The sequence below is a fragment of the Watersipora subatra genome, chromosome 7, assembly GCF_963576615.1.
Source record: "Watersipora subatra chromosome 7, tzWatSuba1.1, whole genome shotgun sequence".
NCBI classification, from domain to species: Eukaryota; Metazoa; Bryozoa; class Gymnolaemata; order Cheilostomatida; family Watersiporidae; genus Watersipora; species Watersipora subatra.
The window spans coordinates 27,507,933-27,528,720 of NC_088714.1; the positions used below are offsets into that span (position 1 = coordinate 27,507,933).

Here is a 20,788-nt window from a genome sequence, read left to right on the forward strand (position 1 = left end):
GTCTTTCACTGTCATACCCCTTCTGAATCTGCATATTTACTTTTGAAGTTGAAAAAAATTGATCGCGAAAGATAAATTTTTGAGTGACCGCGATGACTTTCGGTTTAGCTAGATGTCGCAATGGGTGTAGTATTTTAGTTGCAACCTTTGCCAGAGAGATCAGTGAGGCATATTTGTACGTTTGTTTGATTGGCCAGAAAATTTTCTTTCTGACTAATCAAAATTATTCTAATGTAATTAAAAATAACAATGCAAGGAATAAATACATTTCAGAAGTAAGATAACTCGCGTTAGTGTGCCTAGCAACGTTATAAATACGGGAGTTAACCCCCTCTCGCGTGAATGAGTAATTAAGCTCCGGCGGGCCACATAAAATGAGGTGGCGGGCCACATGTGGCCCGCGGGCCATGTGTTTGACACCTGTGCTCTAGACCTAGGGTTAAAAAATCGAGCACCACCCTCTAATTCAGTGGTTCCCAATCTGGGGGGAATTCCCCCCTAGGGGGGAATTAGTAGGGAATTCCCCCTAGGGGGAATTTATCATTTTAAAGGGGGAATTTTAGTTTTTATAATTTCACATTTTACGAACGTGCTTTTAAGCCTTAACGAAATCCTAGATGTTTTCTGTTCTCATTCCTCTTCTATTACATGTATATTCTGGCTAGGGTAGTAGACCAAGTACCTTTTACTGTACATTCATTGTAATACAGCCTGCATGTAGGTACTGTAAATGTACTAATCTTTGCCAACAATTTGGAAAAGTTTCAATAAGCCAGCTTGAGCTTAATTAATGACCTTAGTAACTAAGGTCAAACTAAGGCTTAGTTTGAAATTATGCTTCTCACAGTGCACATGTATTTGGCACAAAGACACACTCACTTGTCAACTACTGCATCACATGTAAAAGAAAAAAATCTGTAAGATTCTTTGTACAAGTATAATTACATCTATGCTCACCTTATTGTTTCCTATTATCACTCATGTTGTCTTACTTGCTTTTCTGCAAATAAGTCACATAATCAGGTATATATTATAGTAGTAGATTAAATAAAAAATATTAATACAGTCCAGATGATTATTATTGTACAAACAGATACTAGGTTGTTTAAAATAATTTTTAGCCGCCGCTTTATTTTTACAACTACTAATTAGTGCAATATGTCAAAGGCAAAGAAACGAACCTACCCTGAGAGTTACTTAGATTATGGGTTTTCGTATCTTATGAAAAACAGTCGTCGGCCTCCGCAATGTGTGATATGCCTGAAAACTTTCTCAAATGACTCCATGAAACCCTTTCAGTTGAAGCAAAACTCGCAAATAATTTACCCCACCCTAGCTGAGAACGACTGGAATTACTTTTAGTCCAAAAAGTGGCAAGTAAAGAGAAGTCGACGTGATGCAAGTGGAGATCTCCATGCTCATAGTAATGCACTTATTACAGCTTCATAGGCGGTTTCCTACCGTATTGCTCAGTGTAAAGAGGCACATACAATAGGAGAGACCTTGATCAAGCCATGTATGTTAGACTGCGCATCAATAGTACTTTGAAAACTAGCTGGACAAAAATTTCAAGACATCTCACCATCCAACAACACTGTGAAGCGATGCATTGATGATATTGCAGCAATTATTGAAGAGAAATTAGTTGCTAAGATTAAAGCATCCCTATTTTGAGCCATACAACTTGATGAGTCAACTGATGTTGCCAGTCTTTCCCAGCTACTGGTGGATGGTAGATATGTGCATGACACATCCATTGAAGAGGAGTTTCTGTTTTGTCAGCCCTTGCTTCGAACAACTTCACCAAGAGATGTGTTAAAAATAGTTGAAAATTTCCTTGAAAAGGCCAAGTTAGGTTGGGAGAAGTTAGTAAGTGTATGCACTGATGGAGCAACTGCTATGTTAGGATGTAGATCAGGCTTTGTAAAACAGATCAAGCAGAAGAACCCTGATATAGGAGTGCATTGCTTCATTCACCGTGAAGCATTTGCATCAAAAACTCTTCCACAAGCGTTGAAATCAAACTCGGATGTGTACATAACAGTTGTGAATTACATCAAAGCATCAGCACTAAATACCAGATTGTTCTCAGCACTATGTTCTGAAAGTGATGTCGTGTTTACAACTTTGTTATTTCATACTGAAGTGAAGTGGTTGTCCAAGGGAAACATGTTAGGCAGGCTCTTTGAGCTACATATGTCCGAGGTTATGAAATTTCTTGAAAGTAAACGCCAGCATGAACTTTTAGCAGCCATGAAAGCTGATAACTATGTATTTGAGACTGCATACCTGGTTGATACATTTGCCTAGCTAAACAAGTTGAACTTGAAGTTACAAGGGAGCAATCATCATTTCTTTGCCTTTCATGACAGCATTGATGCTTTCAAAGCAAAGCTGGTACTGTGTCATACACGAACCTGCACTGGGAACACGGTATCCTTTCCCACACTCACTGAATTATTGGAACACAAAACCTGCTCTTGGTAGTCTAGTGGCAACCATTACTGAACAACTGTTCAATCTCATAACAGAATTTGGATGCTACTTCCCTGAGCTACCTTCAAAAAAAAAAGATGCTCAACATCACACAAAATCCATTTCGACGCACTGTCGAAGAAATTCTAGAGGAGCTACAATAGGAGTTTGTTGAGTTGGTTAACATTTCTGCACTAAAAGATGATTTCAGATCAATATCTATTGACCAGTTTTGGCTCTCAGCAAGAAACATTTCTCTACTCATTGCTAAAAAGGCAATAATGATTCTGATGCCATTTAGCTGCACGTAAAAATCCTTCAGCATTGATGAAAGTCCTACGCGTAGTAGGATTTTCATCAATGCTGCACCTTAAAAATGAGAAAAGAATTCGACTTGACCTTGAGAGCGACTTGAGATGTGCATTATAAAAACAAAGCCTGATTTGTGAAAACTTGCACAGAAGCATCAGCAGGACCGGTCTCGTTAAAACTCATCATCTCACCCCACACCCGTTGAGTGTACCGGAATAACAATAATGTTGACGTGATTTATTACTATATATGCTACTCTCAGTTATTTAATAAATAAAAATATGTATTTATGCTGCTGACCTACATATATGTACCTGTGTAGCCCTTTTAGTGAATACAATATATAGTAGGCCTATAGGTTCACACTTCACTTTTTCCAGGGGGAATTTGTATTTGAAAACTTTGCAAAGGGGTAAAAGCAAAAAAAAGGTTGGGAACCACTGCTCTAATTGAACATCTATATTTGGCTGGAAGCTCTGAAATTCTTCGATCTTTACAAGCCCATAATAGCAAGTGATCAATAGAAAAGCGTCTACAAAATTGTACTAATTATGACTCACTTACAGGAATAAGAATTATTTATTTCGTTATTTATGTTTGTATCGAAGTCCATTTTTTTAACTCTGAAACTTCACGGTGTTTCTGTTCGAAATTTGAAAGCAACATCATAGAAACAATTACTAACTTTATCGGGCTAATAGTAGTATGTCATTTGACGCGGTTTTCATACTGCGGGGTATATGAAAATGATTTTGGTACATTATGATGGAATCTGTACTACTATTTTGAGGCTCAAACTTCTTTATTTTGAGGCTCAAACTTCTGCTTGCACACGCACAAGCTTACACATGGATAAAAAAATTCTCTCTATTTGCGCAAAAATTGTATTCAAATCCGCAACGTACAAAAGTTTTGCTATACTAAAAAATTGGAAGCCAATATCGACCTGTTCAGCAGTGCAGAAGCGTTGAGGTCAGAATACATTGTAGAAGGTATTGAATAGTTACAATTGAAACGAACTGAAAAAAGGACAAAATAAAAATCATGAATAGATTGAATTAATAATAATAGAGAGTATATAAAAGTGTGTCTACAAATAAGGTATCTGTTGCTGCAGAAGCTATCCATCAAAATTTTGAATAAAGCTATACTGGTATCTTTCAATAGCCGATACTGGCACAGACGTAAAAATGAGGTATCAATATTAAATACAACAGTGAATCGCATGAGGGTACTTTGTCTGAACGAACCGAAAGAATGTAGAGGCAATTCTTATTGAAAATGCGCGTGTGAACATTTTCTGATTTTATAATTTCTAGCGGTTGCCCTTTGCAATAACCGCAAATTCTAGATTGAAATTGTGCCATTACATTAACGTAGCTGCTTTGGAACATTTTAAATTGAAACAGCACAATTGAAAGTTACAAATAAAAAAAATGAATAATAGATTTTGAAATGACTTTAAAAATGTTTAAAAAAGAACAGACGTAAAAGGTAATATTAATTTACATATTTAGGTACATATTTAGGTACATATTTAGCTTTAATCGCCATGAGTATACCATAGATGAGCTAAATCCGATAAAAATGGCCACGCGGTCAGGTGGGTGTGTTTGCATACTCGCAATTGCAATCGTAACGAGTTCAATTCTAGTATGGTTTGGACTTTTCATTGCAAGATTTTAATTGCTACAGCTGGACACATCGACGACAGAAAACAAAAGACGTAGTTGAGATTTATAGATATAATATATGTCTGAGTATTTCTATATATAGCTTATATAAATGTATATCCAAGCATGCATGTATATATCGATATATCCATGTATTTGTTTATCTTCTTTCCTTTTGTCTCATGTTTTACAGACTTCACATTATTACTTAATATCAATATGCATAATTTTAACCTTCATTTTTGCTTTTACTGTTATTATTATTGTTATTTGAGCATTAGTGTGCTAACTTGTATAAATGCTGCTCTACAGATATTATATGTACATGTATTTTGGACATGCACATTTACATTAAATATGTAACAGACGTTACAATTTGTTGGAAATAAAAGGTCTTGTCCTATATAACAGTAACGTCTATGTTTCATTCAAAATGAGGGTCTTGCAATTCCCACTAATTTTTAAACAATAGTACATGTTAAAAATTTAGACCTGTTTTTTATAATTTGAATTATTGTTTAAACATGCCAACTGATCTCATTGTCAGCATTGCACTAAACCGTAGAGAGAAAAGGATGCGCCTCATAGCTTTGACTTGGTTATCAGGCTCTGCTGTTTCAACAAAACGCCTTCAAAAAAGTTAAATTTGCAACGGTTAACTTTAACTTTTCAGTAAATTGGGTTAACCAAGCTTGCTTGTCAAAATACTGTGAATCTATTGAAGCGCAATCTGCCTGATCTTCTTGAGGTACTCTGCAACCTATGAAGCAGATTCACATCGTTACAGCCTGCACTCTATTAGTTGTAGCCAAATATCTGTTATTATTAAATTATTTATTAAACTATCTGTTGAATAATTGCTTTTTAAATTATTCATCATACACTTGGCTTTTAATTGTAAGAAAAGGTAATGGTAGAGTAGTGATCTATTCTATGATGTGTAGAACAGGTGCGAGCTTATTTATTTGGATAGCTATATGTCAGTCATGGAGGCAATTTGTATTCAAGCAGCGGTGAATACTTATCCATGGCTTGTTTTATCAGACTCCTGACAATCCTAGCTATAACACTACCTTTACTTTCAAGGTTGAATTGCTGTCATCCCAAAAATACAACGAGCTGATGAAAACATTATTACCTATGCAGTTTTACAAAAGTGTTGCTTCATATTTTTTAGCGAGTTTTTATATTCGAAACTCAAAGGCTCTTATTTAAAAAAATGTGAGATGGCGTTGTCCTTGTTTTTGCGAATAGGGATGTCTATACTAAACTGGTTATCTAGAGCATATTTTAATATCTAGGAGTGTTATGCAGCTTTTTGGTGAATTCAGCAATTAGCCAGGAAGCAAGTCTAAGTTTGTCTTATTAGGTAGCATGAAAAAGCAATACAAAATATTTTATTTAAATTGTCAAGGTTCAACCAAGAAGCAATAATGTCATAGCTAATCTAGAATGTCAAATGATGACAAAAGAATGTACTGCATCTTTAAGATGAAATTGACCAAGGTGATGTAAATGCTGAGACCAAAAGGCCTTCTGTTAGCAACCATTCTAATATGTTTTTTTCTCAAATATAGCTGTGACACTTTGTTGTTATGGTTACCAAACATGGCAAATAATTATCACACTAGGTTGAAGCTGATTGCACATTTTCCAAAAAAGTTCACGCCGCATTTATATGTCTCGCATTAACTTTCGAGTGGGGCTTATAGAATTACAATATTCAGTTTGTGCGGACATGTCATAGAGTGCCTAGAAAGTAATCCTTCTTTCACACATAATAACTGTCTGTGAAAATTAGCTACTCTCGGAACTCATTTGTTTAAACTCTATCAGCGAATGCTCCGCTTTCATGAATAAGGACTTGAAATAGACAATTTGTAGACTCTTTAGTTCAAAGTGAGTAGTTTTAATATAATTATATAGCATCTCAGCTGTTTTTGGTCAATATTGCCCAAAGACGAATCTTTTTGTCCATTTTCTCAGCGTAAAAATGTTAAAACCTGGTATTGGGTTGACATTGTACACAAAATATTGAAACCTGATTACATTACAGATTATTCAATCTGTAATGTTATCTACTGCTGTTAGTGTGATAAAAAATTTGTGCTACCCTAGGACACTTATGTATTCGCGGCATCTAACTTTCGCATTTTCGCGGAGTCATCCTCTCACGAAAATTTCATGAGCGAAACTAAACTATTATAACGAACGAGCGAAAACGCGAAATTAAATGGCTTTGTTCATTGATATTCACAATAAAATCGTCATATTAGAAATGCAGGCAATTTTCGTGTGTGGTTGGCTCATTGCGCATATTCTGCTAAACTCATTATAGCTAATACACTGACTGAGCTGCATGGCAAAACAAATTAAGATAATAAGTTTTTTGGAAAAGCCTAGACAAATGAGGAAGATGATGATATTAGTTTAGTCATTGAATTTGTAACCGATGAGGGTGACAGTCTGGTAGGGAAAGTCATATGTTGAATAATAATTATTGTGGTGATGAATTTTATTACCAACCAAAAACAGTAATATCCCCGAGCCATGGCCACCGCAGCACCGCGTGCTATAAATACTTGAATTCTAATATTGGTACCACATCAGTCACTGCGGCAGGAACCTTGATGTCATTGATAGTCCAGGAAACAAATGGCAGAAAGCGATCAAATTGCATTATTGATCTAGCCTACACATTTCTACCTGCGGTTCACAAATACAAACTACTGTACTTTTCGGACTATTAGCCGCTACCTTTTTCTGATGATTTGAGTCATGTGACTTATATAAGAGTGCGGCTAATCTGTGGCTTTTCCTTTCACCGCTAAGGCGCACTAACGGGAATCTCCAACTAGTGGGCTTTTAGCGGTGAAAGAAAATGCGAAACAATGCCTCACGGTACTGTCCCGTTAGGCACTAAGTTAAAAAGTGTCGGATATTACGAAACTGCCGTTCTGCACTATTCCGTTTTAAACAACAAAGTTGCTGCCACATTAAAAAGCCCAGCCCTGAGTTCTGTGGCCTATACAAAGGTGCGGCTTATGTATTGTTTTATTATTGTTTTTTGGAAAATAAAGCGGTTGCAGCTTATATAGAGGTGCGGTTTATAGTCCAAAAAGTATGGTAGTCCCAAATTGAAAAATATTTCGTACCAGTGAACTGGACCTGAGGAATCTAATGATGTTTGTTCCACTGCATTTATTTTCACATCACTATATTTTCGCACTCATCAGAGCTGCAAAATTAAGTTGCAGCGAAATTTTACTCTGTATGCTACTCATGAAACTAAATACTAGCGAAATATAAGTGTCCTAGGGTATTTTGTAGATATACATATCAAAACAAATGAAAATACTCGGCTGCTTGAGAATGGTTCATCTTTTTGCTTTGGTCAAACAGAAAACAAGTTGGAAATAGTGAAAAGAGTAGTACTTATATTTGTTAAGTATTGGTTGTCTGGTTGTAGTTTCTCACATGGGTAGCGATTGAGAACTGCGCGAAGCAAAGGCCTGATCAACTAAGTTTACTTGACCTAATTCTCTTAGACTGACAGAACCGTAGTCAGGTACTCATATGTTTACACAGCATTTAGAGAAAACCAATGGGACAAACTAATTAACTTACCTTCAAATCATTTTGAGACATCTATAGCAATGTATCTGGAACTAGATTTGAAATTTTATTCTAACAATCATGAGCAACGGAATAAAATATATGTCAATAGAGCCGTGTAACTCACATTTGGACACAATAGCCGATGTGAATATCAGAGACAGGGCTCGCTGCCTCGCAACTATGTACATCATTTATGGGAAGTCTGGGCAAATCTATTTTTTCCGAATGTTTTAACTGTGATCAAGTTTTGTCGATTTTAATCTCCTAACATCCTGGCAATCAGATCACCTAAAACAACAAACAAACTGTTGAGTTATAGAAAAACATTTATACTTTCTGTTAAGATCTACTAAAATATGGTGTAATCATATCTTTAAAGGTTGACTTGCAACAAAATTCGCATTACAGTTATTTGATATCAAAAGATTCACCATGTCTTACTCTGTTGTGTTATAGGTGCAAAATATGTGGGAATGTGATTACAACATAGATATATATACCTAGATTGGCCAATAGGGAAAAAGCCTGTCAGACATAAATAGCACGACGTAACGTCACTGTATTGTACCTCGCGCTTGACTGCACTGCTGTTTACAATGAATCTAATGGGAAGAAGGTAACAAAATTACATTTATTTTCACATAAAAACCTTCTTGTATACATAATCCAGTAAACTAAAGCAATTCTGTGATAATATCTGATAGCCACCATAGATTAAAACTATAAAAGCTATGAATTGTTGCACACAAATCATGAGCCATCATGGCTTTATTTGCAACCTCTCTTATCCCCATTCTCTCTTTTCCCCTTCTCCAAAAAATAAATTAGAAGGGAAAAGAGAGAAGGGGAATGGAGAGGGGAGGGGAAATAGCCCACCCACTCAAAGAGCCAGACCTTGGCTAGGTAAATAGACTAATATGCTGAACTAAACATGACTAAATATGATGAGTATGCAAGTATGTCTGAAGTCAAAAATGAGACAGAATGATTATTTTACAGCTGGCTATGTAGCTGGCTAGGTCACCAAAGCTGGAGTGTAATGATTGTATCACTAGCATCGTGGATGTTACCAACGTTGATGTAAACCAAGCAACGAATTCCCTAATCACAGTTAAGAATCAGGGTGGCTTGATTTTGTCTTCGCCTGCGGTGATTGAGGTTTGCAACCACAGCGAGAAAGCGACAAGAGTGTTGCTTAGTAGTGCTGGATTGGTAAAAAACTTTGCCAGGCTAGCACTAATTGCCACCACTAAGAAGCCAGTCACGAAAGGACAATACCAAGTTATTTGTACAATATGCAAAAGCAAGTTAAAGGTTGACTTGCAACAAATTTCACATTGCAGTTATTTAGTATCATAAGATTCACCAGGCCTTGCTCTGTTGTGTTGTAGGTGTGAAATATATGAGAAGGTGACTACAAGCTCTTAAAAGCTAAAAACCTATACAGTCATACTTCAACTTACGAGCTTAATGCGTTCCGAGACTGAGCTCGTATATTAATATACTCGCATGTTGGTGCAATTTATTTATATATCGAACAATTAAATATATATTGCTTGGTTTCCATACTCTAAAAATGCAAATAAAACACTCAAAACAAGATATTGTAACAGAAAGAACATGTTGGTTATTGTCATAATTTACCACATGCCTTCAAAAAGCAACAATTAAAAAATAATACAAAAAATGTGATTATTTAAAATGTAAAATTAAATACATACAATAGCAGCTAATGTTAGCATTTGCGAGGGAGGGAGATATAAGTTATCCTTCATTACAACAGTTGTCTTTGATAAATTTGAATTTTATCAATGTCTTAAAAGACAAACTCAGAAGCAAACCTAAAAGCAAACTTTCATTTTTAACTTGACGTAATTAAAATTTCTTCGGCGTTCGTAGTTTAAAGTTTCTCGCTGGTTAGCTAATTTTTCCTTTGTTTCGCTTTCACGACTAGCCGGCCGTCTTAAAATAAATCTATCTAAATACGTTCGCCTTTGTCACCCTTTCAACATGTTGCGATTAGGACGAACACATTTGTTGTCACAAAGGATTAAAGCACAACCACTAGCCAACTTGTCCGAATGTCTATTTTTATAGTTTTGATAGATAGCACCGGCCTTTTCACGTAGCATTGTTTCAGTTATGCTGTCACCGGACAATTGTTTATCTTTTATCCAATTAAATGCCTGAGCAGTCTCTCCATCAACGGTCGTGAAGATCGGTGCGCCGTTTAGAAACTATGGTTAGTCCTTTTGCGAACTAAATGCCCTGAATATAATCCTTCTGTTTGATAATTGTGGATGTATTTCTGTCATATTGCTTAGCTAGCTCAATCACGCATACACATTTCGCATATTTTTCAATAATTTTCTGTTTAATATCAACTGTTATCATTTGCTTTTTCTTTGCATCATCTTTCATTTTACTGGCAAACTTTCAGTCAACGCAGAGTACTTTTAATTCACAGACAGTGTAGTTCTGCACTGAAAATCGCGCACAAAAACGCAGTACCAAAGTATAAATCTGAGTAGTTGAAAAATACAGAGTGATGCTGTTCTCATAAAACACCTTCGGCATACTTGGCAACTGACTCACGTGCTCGTATCTCAAACATGGCTCGTATGTTAGTACTGAAACTTGCTTAAAAGCTGGCTCGTATCTCAAGTTTCTCGTACGTTGGAGCACTCGTAAGTTGAAGTATTACTGTACTTGGTAATGTTTAGTTCAACATGATATTAGTCTTTTTACCTAGCTAGGGTCTGGCTCTTTGGGTGGGTTGGCTATTTGCCCCCCCCCCTCACCTTTCCCCCTTCTCTCTTTTTCCTTTCTCACTTCTTCTTTGGAGAAGGGGAAAAGAGAGAATGGGGATAGGAGAGGGTTGCAAATAAAGCCATGATGGCTCATGATTTGTGTGCAACAATTCATAGCTTTTATAGTTTTAATCTATGGTGGTTATCAGATATTATCACAGAATTGCTTTAGTTTACTGGATTATGTATCCAAGAAGGTTTTTATGTGAAAATAAATGTAATTTTGTTACCTTCTTCCCATTAGATTCATTGTAAACAGCAGTGCAGTCAAGCGTGAGGTACAATACAGTGACGTTACGTCGTGCTATTTATGTCTGACAAGGCAACCGATGGGAATAGCTATTATTGGCCAATCTAGGTATATATATCTATGGATTACAAGCTGTTAAAAGCTAAAAAATGAACAGTTAATCGCAGCCACACGAAACCGCCGTAGTTTGGATTCTCTTTCCAAAACGGCTCAAATGTGACGTAGTTGTGGGAGATGGTTTCTGTTTACACTTTCATGCAACCTAACCTGTCAAAATATTTTCACAAATATACTTCACACATTCAATAAAACGATGTCAATTGTTCTTACGCGTCTATTTTATCGTCAATGTAATGCTGTCACTTTTAGCAGTGATATCTTATAACTTACTGTAGAAATTCATTCAATTTTTTAACTTTACGTCGAAGAAGTACATAGCATTGTCTGATAATCATGATGAGCCTGTTGGTCACCTGTGATAATCGAAAAATGCTGCAAAAATTATTTGCGAAGTATTGGGTCACATGATCAGATTACGACTTGACAATTAGATCAAGCCGAAACAAAACTGTAAAGTATCGAGCATCTATATTTGATACGGGGTCTTCAGTAAAACCCAAAGTGTTTGCCATAAACTAGTGCTACGATAAGTTTTATATTGAGCTTTTTATTGGCCTTTCAATTCACGTGAGAACATCACGTGACAAGACAATAACCAAACTGTAATGACTACGTCAGAGAAACAAACAAATTCCAATCTGTAACGGCTTTTCGTTTTTGAGCTTTTAAGAGCTTGTAATCACATTTCCACATATTTGGCACCTACAACACAACAGAGTAAGGCATGGTGAAGCTTTTGATACCAAATAACTGTAATGTGAATTTTGTTGCAAGTCAACCTTTAAGCTTATACATGTACATCAATTGAAGGTATCATTGCTGCCTTTTGTGGTTGTGTTATGTTTTGAAAAGCTTGCTACAGTTGCAAGCTTTGTAGATAATGGATACATTGTGCTAATAATTTTAGTTCCTAAACTAACTGTATCTTTAGCTGTTTGATCATGTCGGTTGATTTAGGTATTACCTGATTCTTTTTTGAGCTCTTGAGTAGGAATTCTTGGTGATGATTAAAAAATTTCTGATTTTCCAAGTTTTGTGTTCCACTGGAACTTAACAAAGATGAGTTTGGTTTGTTTATGTGTTTCTTGTAAATATGTGAACTTTTGTTTTAGATGAACAAAAGAAGATTATCATGAACATTGGTTTTTTTAAAATAGGGCACCCTCGAATTTTCAGATGTCTCAAGTTCAGTTGTCTTTGTAGGATGAGGATTCAGAAAATCAGCTTCATTGTTTTAACAATATTTTTTACTACTTTTGTGGTGATACTACGTAACTGGGGTTTTACGAAACTCTGGCTTCGGGTACGGTCTTCAACTCAACCAACGAAGCTCTTGCTTCGGGTACGGTCGTCAACTCAACCAACAAAACTCGAATCATCTCATTCAAATATCCACAAAACTAAATCTGTGTCAACCACTTTACCACCATCTGAAACATATGATTTTAACAATGGTTGGTCTCAACCTTTGGGAAACTCGGTTCAACTTGTTAATTCCTCAACTCCCCAAGTGCCAGCTATTGTTTTATCTTCACAAATGGTAAATAAAGAGACTGAAGAATTATCATTGCCTGGATCCAAAGCATCTCAGCCCATTTTCTTTTTAAAGACACACAAGACAGGAAGTTCTGCCATACAAAATGTTATTTTACGACATGCGCTGTTGAGCAATCTCTCTGTGGGGCTAAGCAGTAGCAGCCAAGATTGGTATCGGTTTTGCTTTGAGATGATTTTCTCTCAGCGTTGCCTCTGCAACCTACACGAAGGGCCATTAGACATTCTTGCTCATCATATGATCTTTAGCGTGACCGAGGTGAAGGCTAGCATCAAATCTGGTACGTTGAACTTGTACATTCACTGCGGTCTCATTACTACTGCATATCCGATGCATATTGTTTGTTGTTTGTTCTATGAGTGGATTTTTGTTCGCTTGTCAGTGAAACTGGAGAGGAAAATATCAGTGAATGACCTACATCTTTTATCCTCTCTGGTGGTAGCTTTAAGTACATGCTTGATTTTCCATTTGCATACCATTCGGAATGGCTCAGTAGTACCTTGTAGAGGTGTGTGATGTTGAGCACAGTCTTAAACAGGCTTGACTAATCATCTCCTAACAGGCTACATCTGGTTTCTCACCAGATTCTAAGAAGCCTTCTTCTGTGTGTCGTGAAGTGCCCATAATTCAGCGTGATCTTAAGAATTGAAGCAAAACATATCAGCTAAGGTGAGCACCAATTGCTTGAATGCATCCTTAATATGCTCCAATTAATACTTATTTGCACTTTTAACATTGCTTTAATAAACATTATTTTATTTCCTGTAGGTATTACCTGAACGCAACAGTTCTGTTACAAAATCGTGTCATATTTTAGCGTAATGTGATCATGATATCCGATCTCAAGAATCCTCTTGAATTTCATATTATTTTTTCACTTCCAGATTTATATTTTCAGTATAGAGTTCTTTTTAGTTGGAATTTAAGTTATACTAACTGTATATATATACTATACATGTATATACTGTATATATACAGTATATACTATGAATGTATATACTGTATATATATATACATATATATAATTTATTAAAAACTATAAACTTTAAAAACTATTTACTAGCTAAAGTTTCATAGTTGCTATCATTCATCAGGTAAAACTGAAATGATCTGGAGCTCACGTGACTGCACGCAACAACATATCAAGTGGCCTAAACATTAAAGGTTGACTTGCAACAAAATTCACATTACAGTTATTTGGTATCAAAAGATTCACCATGTCTTACTCTGTTGTGTTGTAGAAGCCAAATATGTGGAAATGTGATTACAAGCTCTTAAAAGCTCAAAAACGAAAAGCCGCCGTAGACTGGTATCTGTTTATTTCTCTGACGTATTCATTACAGTTTGGTTATTGTCTTGTCACGTGATGTTCTCACTTGAATGGCAAGGCCAATAAAAAGCTCAATATAAAACTTCCTGTAGCACTAGTTTATGACAAACCCTTCGGGTTTTACCAAAGACCCCGTATCAAAATTAATATAGATACTCGCTACTTTACAGTTTAGTTTCGGCTTGGTCTAATCGTCTAGTCGTAATCTGGTCATGTGACCCATACTTCGTGATTAATTTCTGGACCCTTTTTTGATTATCACAGGTGACCAACAGGCTCGTCATGTTTATCAGACAATGATATGTACTCCTTCAAGCTAAGGTTAAAAAACTAAATGAATTTGTATGGTAGGTTATAGGATATCAGTGCTGAAAGTGACAGCATTACAATGACGATAAAATAGACGCGTACGAACAATAGACATGGTTTTATTGAATGCGTGAAGTTAATTTGTGAAAATATTTCGACGAATGAGGTTGCTTGAACGTGCAAACAGAAGCCATCTCCTACAACTACGTCACATTTGAGCCGTTTTGGAAAGAGAATTCAAACTACGGCGGTCCCGTGTGGCTGCTATTAACTGTTCGTTTTTTTAGCTTTTAAGAGCTTGTAATCACATTTCCACATATTCTGCACCTACAACACAACAGAGTAAGACATGGTTAATCTTTTGATACCAAATAACTGTAATGTGAATTTTGTTGCAAGTCAATCTTTAAAGCCAACAATATATAATGCTTTAAATTGTTCGTGTGACAGCATTGCAAATCAAGTACTTATTAGAATGTCTCTACTTTGACACAAGCTCGTTTCGTGAGTTTAAACTTGCAAGCTCAGGTTTGTATAGAATAAAGTATTTCTCCCAAATGCACAAATTACAGCATTTACTGGTCTTATTGTAACTGCTCGCTTTCTTCAATATTCTCCACTTGATGTTGTACTGGATGGACCGATCTTTAAGCTGCCATATATAACTACTTAGCTCTGTTGATGTTCGTTGTGATGGATTGTTGAAGCTGCTACGATGGTTGTAGTATCTTTTCTTGAATGGGCCCTCTGTCACGCCAACATACAGTATGATTGTTTGGCAGCATCAGGTTCATTAGTCATAACTGTAGCCAGATAGATGACAGAACTGGACGTGCATGTATTTGGCAATGGGCATGTACTCTTGTATCGACAGTTACATGTTGCTGTTGGCTTTTTCTTTGATAGCTGCGCTTTGTCGTTATTCGCAATAATCTGTCCAATATTTTTCATGCAGCCATAGCGAAGTTTTACATGGTTTCTATTGAATAGCTTCATTTGATATTACTATAAACAAATTATAGTATTACATATTGTTGGCTTTAATATTTAGGCTACTTGATATGTTTTGGCATACAGCCACATGAGCTGCAGATCATTTCAGTATTACCTGATGAATGGAAACTTTAAGTGGTAAATAGTTTTTCAAGTTTACAGTTCTTAATACATTTTATATAAAAGCTCTATTTCAATATTGAGCACTCTGCTTGGAGTGAACTGCAACCTTCTTCTTCATCGATATGTATATATATATATATATATATATATATGTATATATATATATATATGAAGACTTCAACAGAAAAACGATCAATGTCACATTTGCTCAAACATGAGATATAGCCATTTTAAAGTTTAAAAACTTGGACATTGATCAGATTTACAAAGAGCTAGTTTATTTTAAGTAGGGATATCCCTTGACCTGAATCATTTTTGCTGAAAGTTTGTCACAGAGACTAAACTTTGTGGCCAGAACTATCTAACGGAAATCGAACCTAGTATTTTGAGAAAATGTGACATTGATCGTTCTTCCGTTGAGGTCTTCATATATATATATATATATATATGTGTGTATATATATATATATATATATATATACTAGCTGTGCTACTCGGCATTGCATGGGAATAAAAATCAGCTTATAAACTATGAGAAGTAATGAGAGTTGTCTGCTATTAGCCCTACAAATTGCCAATGGAAAATTTTAGTACGCTTAATAATGTGAGCCAACAGCTTATGTTATGTTATGCTATGACCCTGCGTCGTACGCAAAGCCGTTGGGTATTTGCTGCAATATAGCGACATATATCGTGTAGCTAGTCTATCAATCTCTGTGGCCTATTGGGTAGGGTGTCAAATGGGAGGGTCCAAGATCAAATGTTCTTTGGTACGGATTCTTTATTCCAAGATTTTAAGATCTCTAGCCGGAATGTGTACGAATATACATACGACGACAGAAGACAGACGACACGCTTTGAAAAAATTTATATATATAGATGTACTAGCTGTGCCACCCGGCGTTGCCCATGTAATAGAAGAGTATTTGGACAGAAAATTGATTTGTATTTAACATATAACAACATTTGCCATTCTAACTTTCAAACTACATATCATGAGAAGTTTTTTGTCTTATAAACAATGAGAAGTAGTGAGAGTTTTGCTATTAGCCAGTTTAATAATGTGAGCGAACAGCTTCTCGTGATGTTATGCTATGACCGTGTCATACGCAAAGCAGTTAGGTATTGCTCTGATATAATGACTTATATTGGCAGGGTAGCAATTCGACTTCCGTAGTCTAGTGGTCTAGTGGTCAGACTGGTGAACGGCTTGGTCCGAGGTTGAATCCTCTTCGGTACGGAATATTTATTCCAAGATTTTAAGATCTATAGCCGGATTTCCGACAGACTTTGAGAAATATATATATATATATATACATACATATATGCATGAGTATATATATATCACATTTATATTTCCGAATTGTATTCCATTACAAAACAAAGTCATACAGCTTGTTAAGCTGATGTTTTTGTTTTAATATTGATAGTCTATACACGGTATGACTATCGCCATGCGCATTGGTCGCACATTCACGCCATGCGCAGACCATGAATAGAGCCCAAAATATCATTTTACACTTGTAGATTATGCTGTTGTATGTAATATGTGTTGTACCACTTCAAGCATTAATTATTGAAGTCCTAGATAAGCATATATGCTTTCTCATTGTTTCTTAGACCATAATTTCTACAGTTTATTTACCAGCAAGGTCAAGGTTATATATAGTTAGCCCCTGTCACTCATTATTCAGGAAACTACATAGTTCATTCCAAAATATAAGTCTGAGTTGCCAACTGAACTTTGCCCGGTAAAAGATAGCAGCGATTGATTTATTTCCTCTGCTTATTGCTAAATATAGCCTGGTTCCTATATATGCAGCAAACACTGACGGCAGGATCGCAGGGCTATCTGCAGTGAAATGAGTACTAACGAGCCGACTGCCAGTAGTTACTGGCAGTCAATGTAAGAGTTCAACGCTGTTCAACTTTTGCAAGGAGTTGCAGGCAAAACCTTCTCGAAATGCACTGTACAGGTGAAGGTTAGCACTTTCGAAACGGCATGGCGAGCGGCCATTTCATGCGATAATCAGCAATGCAGTTTTATGTGAACATAAGCCGCTGAGCCTAGCGCCGTGAGTGTTTTGCTGCGTGAGGTTACTGCCGGGTCCCACCGCCAATATAGTAACCAGGCTTATGCAAATGAATTAGGTATACATTCAATGCAATTATTATTCTAAATAATTGTTCAATGCTATCTGGAACCATTAGAGCTAAGTTATTTTGGGTCCAGATAACCTTGATTTTGAGCAAATATCTGAAACCAAAACATGATTGCTGAAGGTTGCAGAAAATCCCTTGAACCTGGTCCAGGTTTGTTCTAGGTAATCCAGATTGTCTAATTCTAGCTAATTCTCTGGATGATTGTTCAAATTTCCCGTTCGCTACCTTTTAAGACTATCAGACAGCTAATAAACTCATTTTGTCTGGCCTATAGGGAGCAAGTTCGTTAGCATACTCAGAAATCCGATTGATGTCATCACTTCCGCTTTTACTGCCTTCTCTTGGGACAAGGAGTTTCGGACCCTTGAAAATTTTCTCAGTAGAACAAGCAAGAGTCTGAGACTAAGTCGTATACTACTGCCCTACAGGTATTTGGAGTGAGTGCTTAGATGACTTGAACCACTGGATAGTGCTGTTAGTTTTTGGCTACAAATTTTAAAATTCATGATGCAAAAATATATGCACATTCATTTGAGATAAGTTTTAAGATTTCACATTCACATGTGAGCTCATCACTGATTAATAACTGATAACATTGGGTTACCTGGAATGTAATGGCAGTTCACATAACATTGATGTACACCCTCTGCTCGTTACACGACAGGGGTGTAATGATAATGATCTCACTTCGATATAATATGTGATGCCGATGTATTCTTTTACACTTGTTACAATGTCACGCTCATTTTACATATTTGTGTTGTACAACGCATAATTTTTCTATCTAAGTTGGTAGTAGCAGTGCTAATGACCTTACTGAGTTGTACTTTTTGTAACTGTGACTGGTGCCTAGTTAGATTGTAATGAAAATGTTTTTCATACAATTTCAGTGAGTATCATATACTCCAAAATATTTAAAGTTGGCAAATAGTCAATGCATCAGTCTTGAGGTAGTGGTGACCCTCAAATAGTTGTAGTGTTATGAGGTAGTGGATAGGTCCTTTTAGGATCTCTGCTAGTTAAGATCCTTGTGCAATGGCAATCCTTGTGCAATCCTTGTGCAGTTTTAGTAATTAGAGTATAAATATTTTTTAGTAATATACAGTCTTACGTTTTTGGCTTGAGACCATGGGAATTTAAGAGATCGGATCGAATTGAGCAGAGACTGCAGAAGATAGCTGAGGAGTTTGACTTGATATTAATAAATGATGAGAGACGATTCAATCAGTCCCTATTGTTACTCAAGGAGCTCATGGGATGGACGTTTGATGATGTTGCTACCCTGCTTGTGAACAAGAGGGTAGCTATTAATTTGCCTGCTGAAATATGTCACCTTAATTCTCTTGGCCTCAGTTATTAATGGATGAATAGACAAAATCTACTAAAACAAGTTCTTACTCTTTTACCAGAAGTTGTCTTCACCTGTATTCTTGTATCATACTGCGAATGCTAGCTAATTCGGGCATAGTTATATTTTTAATCTATGGTCTTTGCTGGATAATATAAGTCTAACATTACCTCTATCAATTTCATATTATCATTATAATGTTAACTTTGTCTCTATGAATCTTTCATTCCTCTCAGGACTCTAACCTTGCCTCTATGAATTTTTCATTGCTTTCAGGACTCTAACATTACCTCTATAAATCTTTCATTGCTTTCAGGACTCAAACATTACCTCTATGAATATTTTATTGCTTTCAGGACTCTAACATTGCCTCTATAAATATTTCATTGCTTTCAGGACTCTAACATTACCTCTATGAATCTTTCATTGCTTTCAGGACTGTAACATTACCTCTATGAATATTTCAATGCTTTTAGGACTCTAACATTACCTCTATGAATCTTTTATTGCTTTAAGGACTCTAACATTACCTCTATGAATATTACATTGCTTTAAGGACTCTAACATTACCTCTATGAATCTTTCATTGCTTTCAGGACTCTTCTGTTATCGCTATGATGTATTGCCTCTATGTATTACCTCTAGAGTCTAGGCATCTCATTTTGGCTCTATAAATATTAATTTAGAAAATGACCTGTACGAATCGCACATTACCTCTGCGCATCCAACATTACCTCTATCTATCATAAGTAGGCTCTATGAGTTATATATTACCTCTATGAATCTACCCTTATCTTTAGGTATCTAACTGCCTTTTCCTTTTGAATCAATTCAGGTTTTTGATTCGAGCAATACCCTAATAATTTAACATTTCCTTGACAAATCTAACAATTCCCTCTGTGAATGTGCCAGGATTTGCCTCTAAAAGCAGTGTGTTATATTATTGTAAGATGGAGTCACCAAACAGAGCAGTTCTAAGTGAAGAAACAAAGAAACGGATAGTTGAAGCTAACCATGCTGATCAGTTGCTTTATGAAAGGTTCTGTCAGGTAATCTAAGTTCCTGAGTCATTGGGCTCCTCTGCTAAGATTTCCATCATTACAAGTAGAGGTTTTTGTAAAAATGATTTTTCAATCCTTTAAGCATTGCCAGAAAGAAAGTTGCTCTCATCAGGTGTTAGTTTCAAAAATATTGTATCCAAAATTGTTACCAATGAGTGTGAGAATGACTCATCAATCATATCTCTATGGTGAATTGGTAATTACCATCAGCCAATGAGGACTGCCTAAAGAATTTCCTCTTTGAACTGACTGAGCAGATAACTCTTAACATGCCTGCATGGGGATGCAAATTCAATCTTTTATTTAATGCGAGTTTAATCATAAACTTTTCAAAAAGCCAGAGATTTCTTGTTTTGATTGTGTTTGAGTAAGCTTTATATTCATTACTTTCTTCCATTTAACCATGTAAGCAAGCTGTTCTTTGGTCACCTATATACAGTGAAACATGGATAACTCGCCCTCGGATATATCGAACACATGGTTAACTCGAATGGATTTGCTTGGTCCGTTCCCACGCAACGATAAATGGCTTTATATAACTCGACCTCGGCACCGTTAACTCGAACAGTTTTTTGCCGAATTCACAAACGCGGTTTCCGTTCAATTTATTTTGAAGGAGTTTCCACTAGTCGCGGAGCTGAGACTACTC

At 36.1% G+C, this 20,788-nt stretch overlaps 1 protein-coding gene across 2 annotated transcripts in view; it reads left to right on the forward strand.

Moving 5' to 3' along the window:
• LOC137399685 (galactosylceramide sulfotransferase-like) overlaps nucleotides 1-20,788 on the forward strand; it is a 41,891-nt gene that overhangs the window by 13,847 nt on the left and 7,256 nt on the right. The window contains exons 2-7 of one of the 2 annotated variants that reach the window (XM_068085877.1): nucleotides 7,930-8,028; nucleotides 12,462-13,093; nucleotides 13,320-13,482; nucleotides 18,005-18,158; nucleotides 18,826-19,030; nucleotides 20,029-20,127. In XM_068085877.1, coding sequence (XP_067941978.1) covers nucleotides 18,983-19,030; nucleotides 20,029-20,127 — 147 coding nt within the window. In that variant the 5' untranslated portion in view covers nucleotides 7,930-8,028; nucleotides 12,462-13,093; nucleotides 13,320-13,482; nucleotides 18,005-18,158; nucleotides 18,826-18,982. The other variant, XM_068085878.1, reaches the window with a different exon arrangement.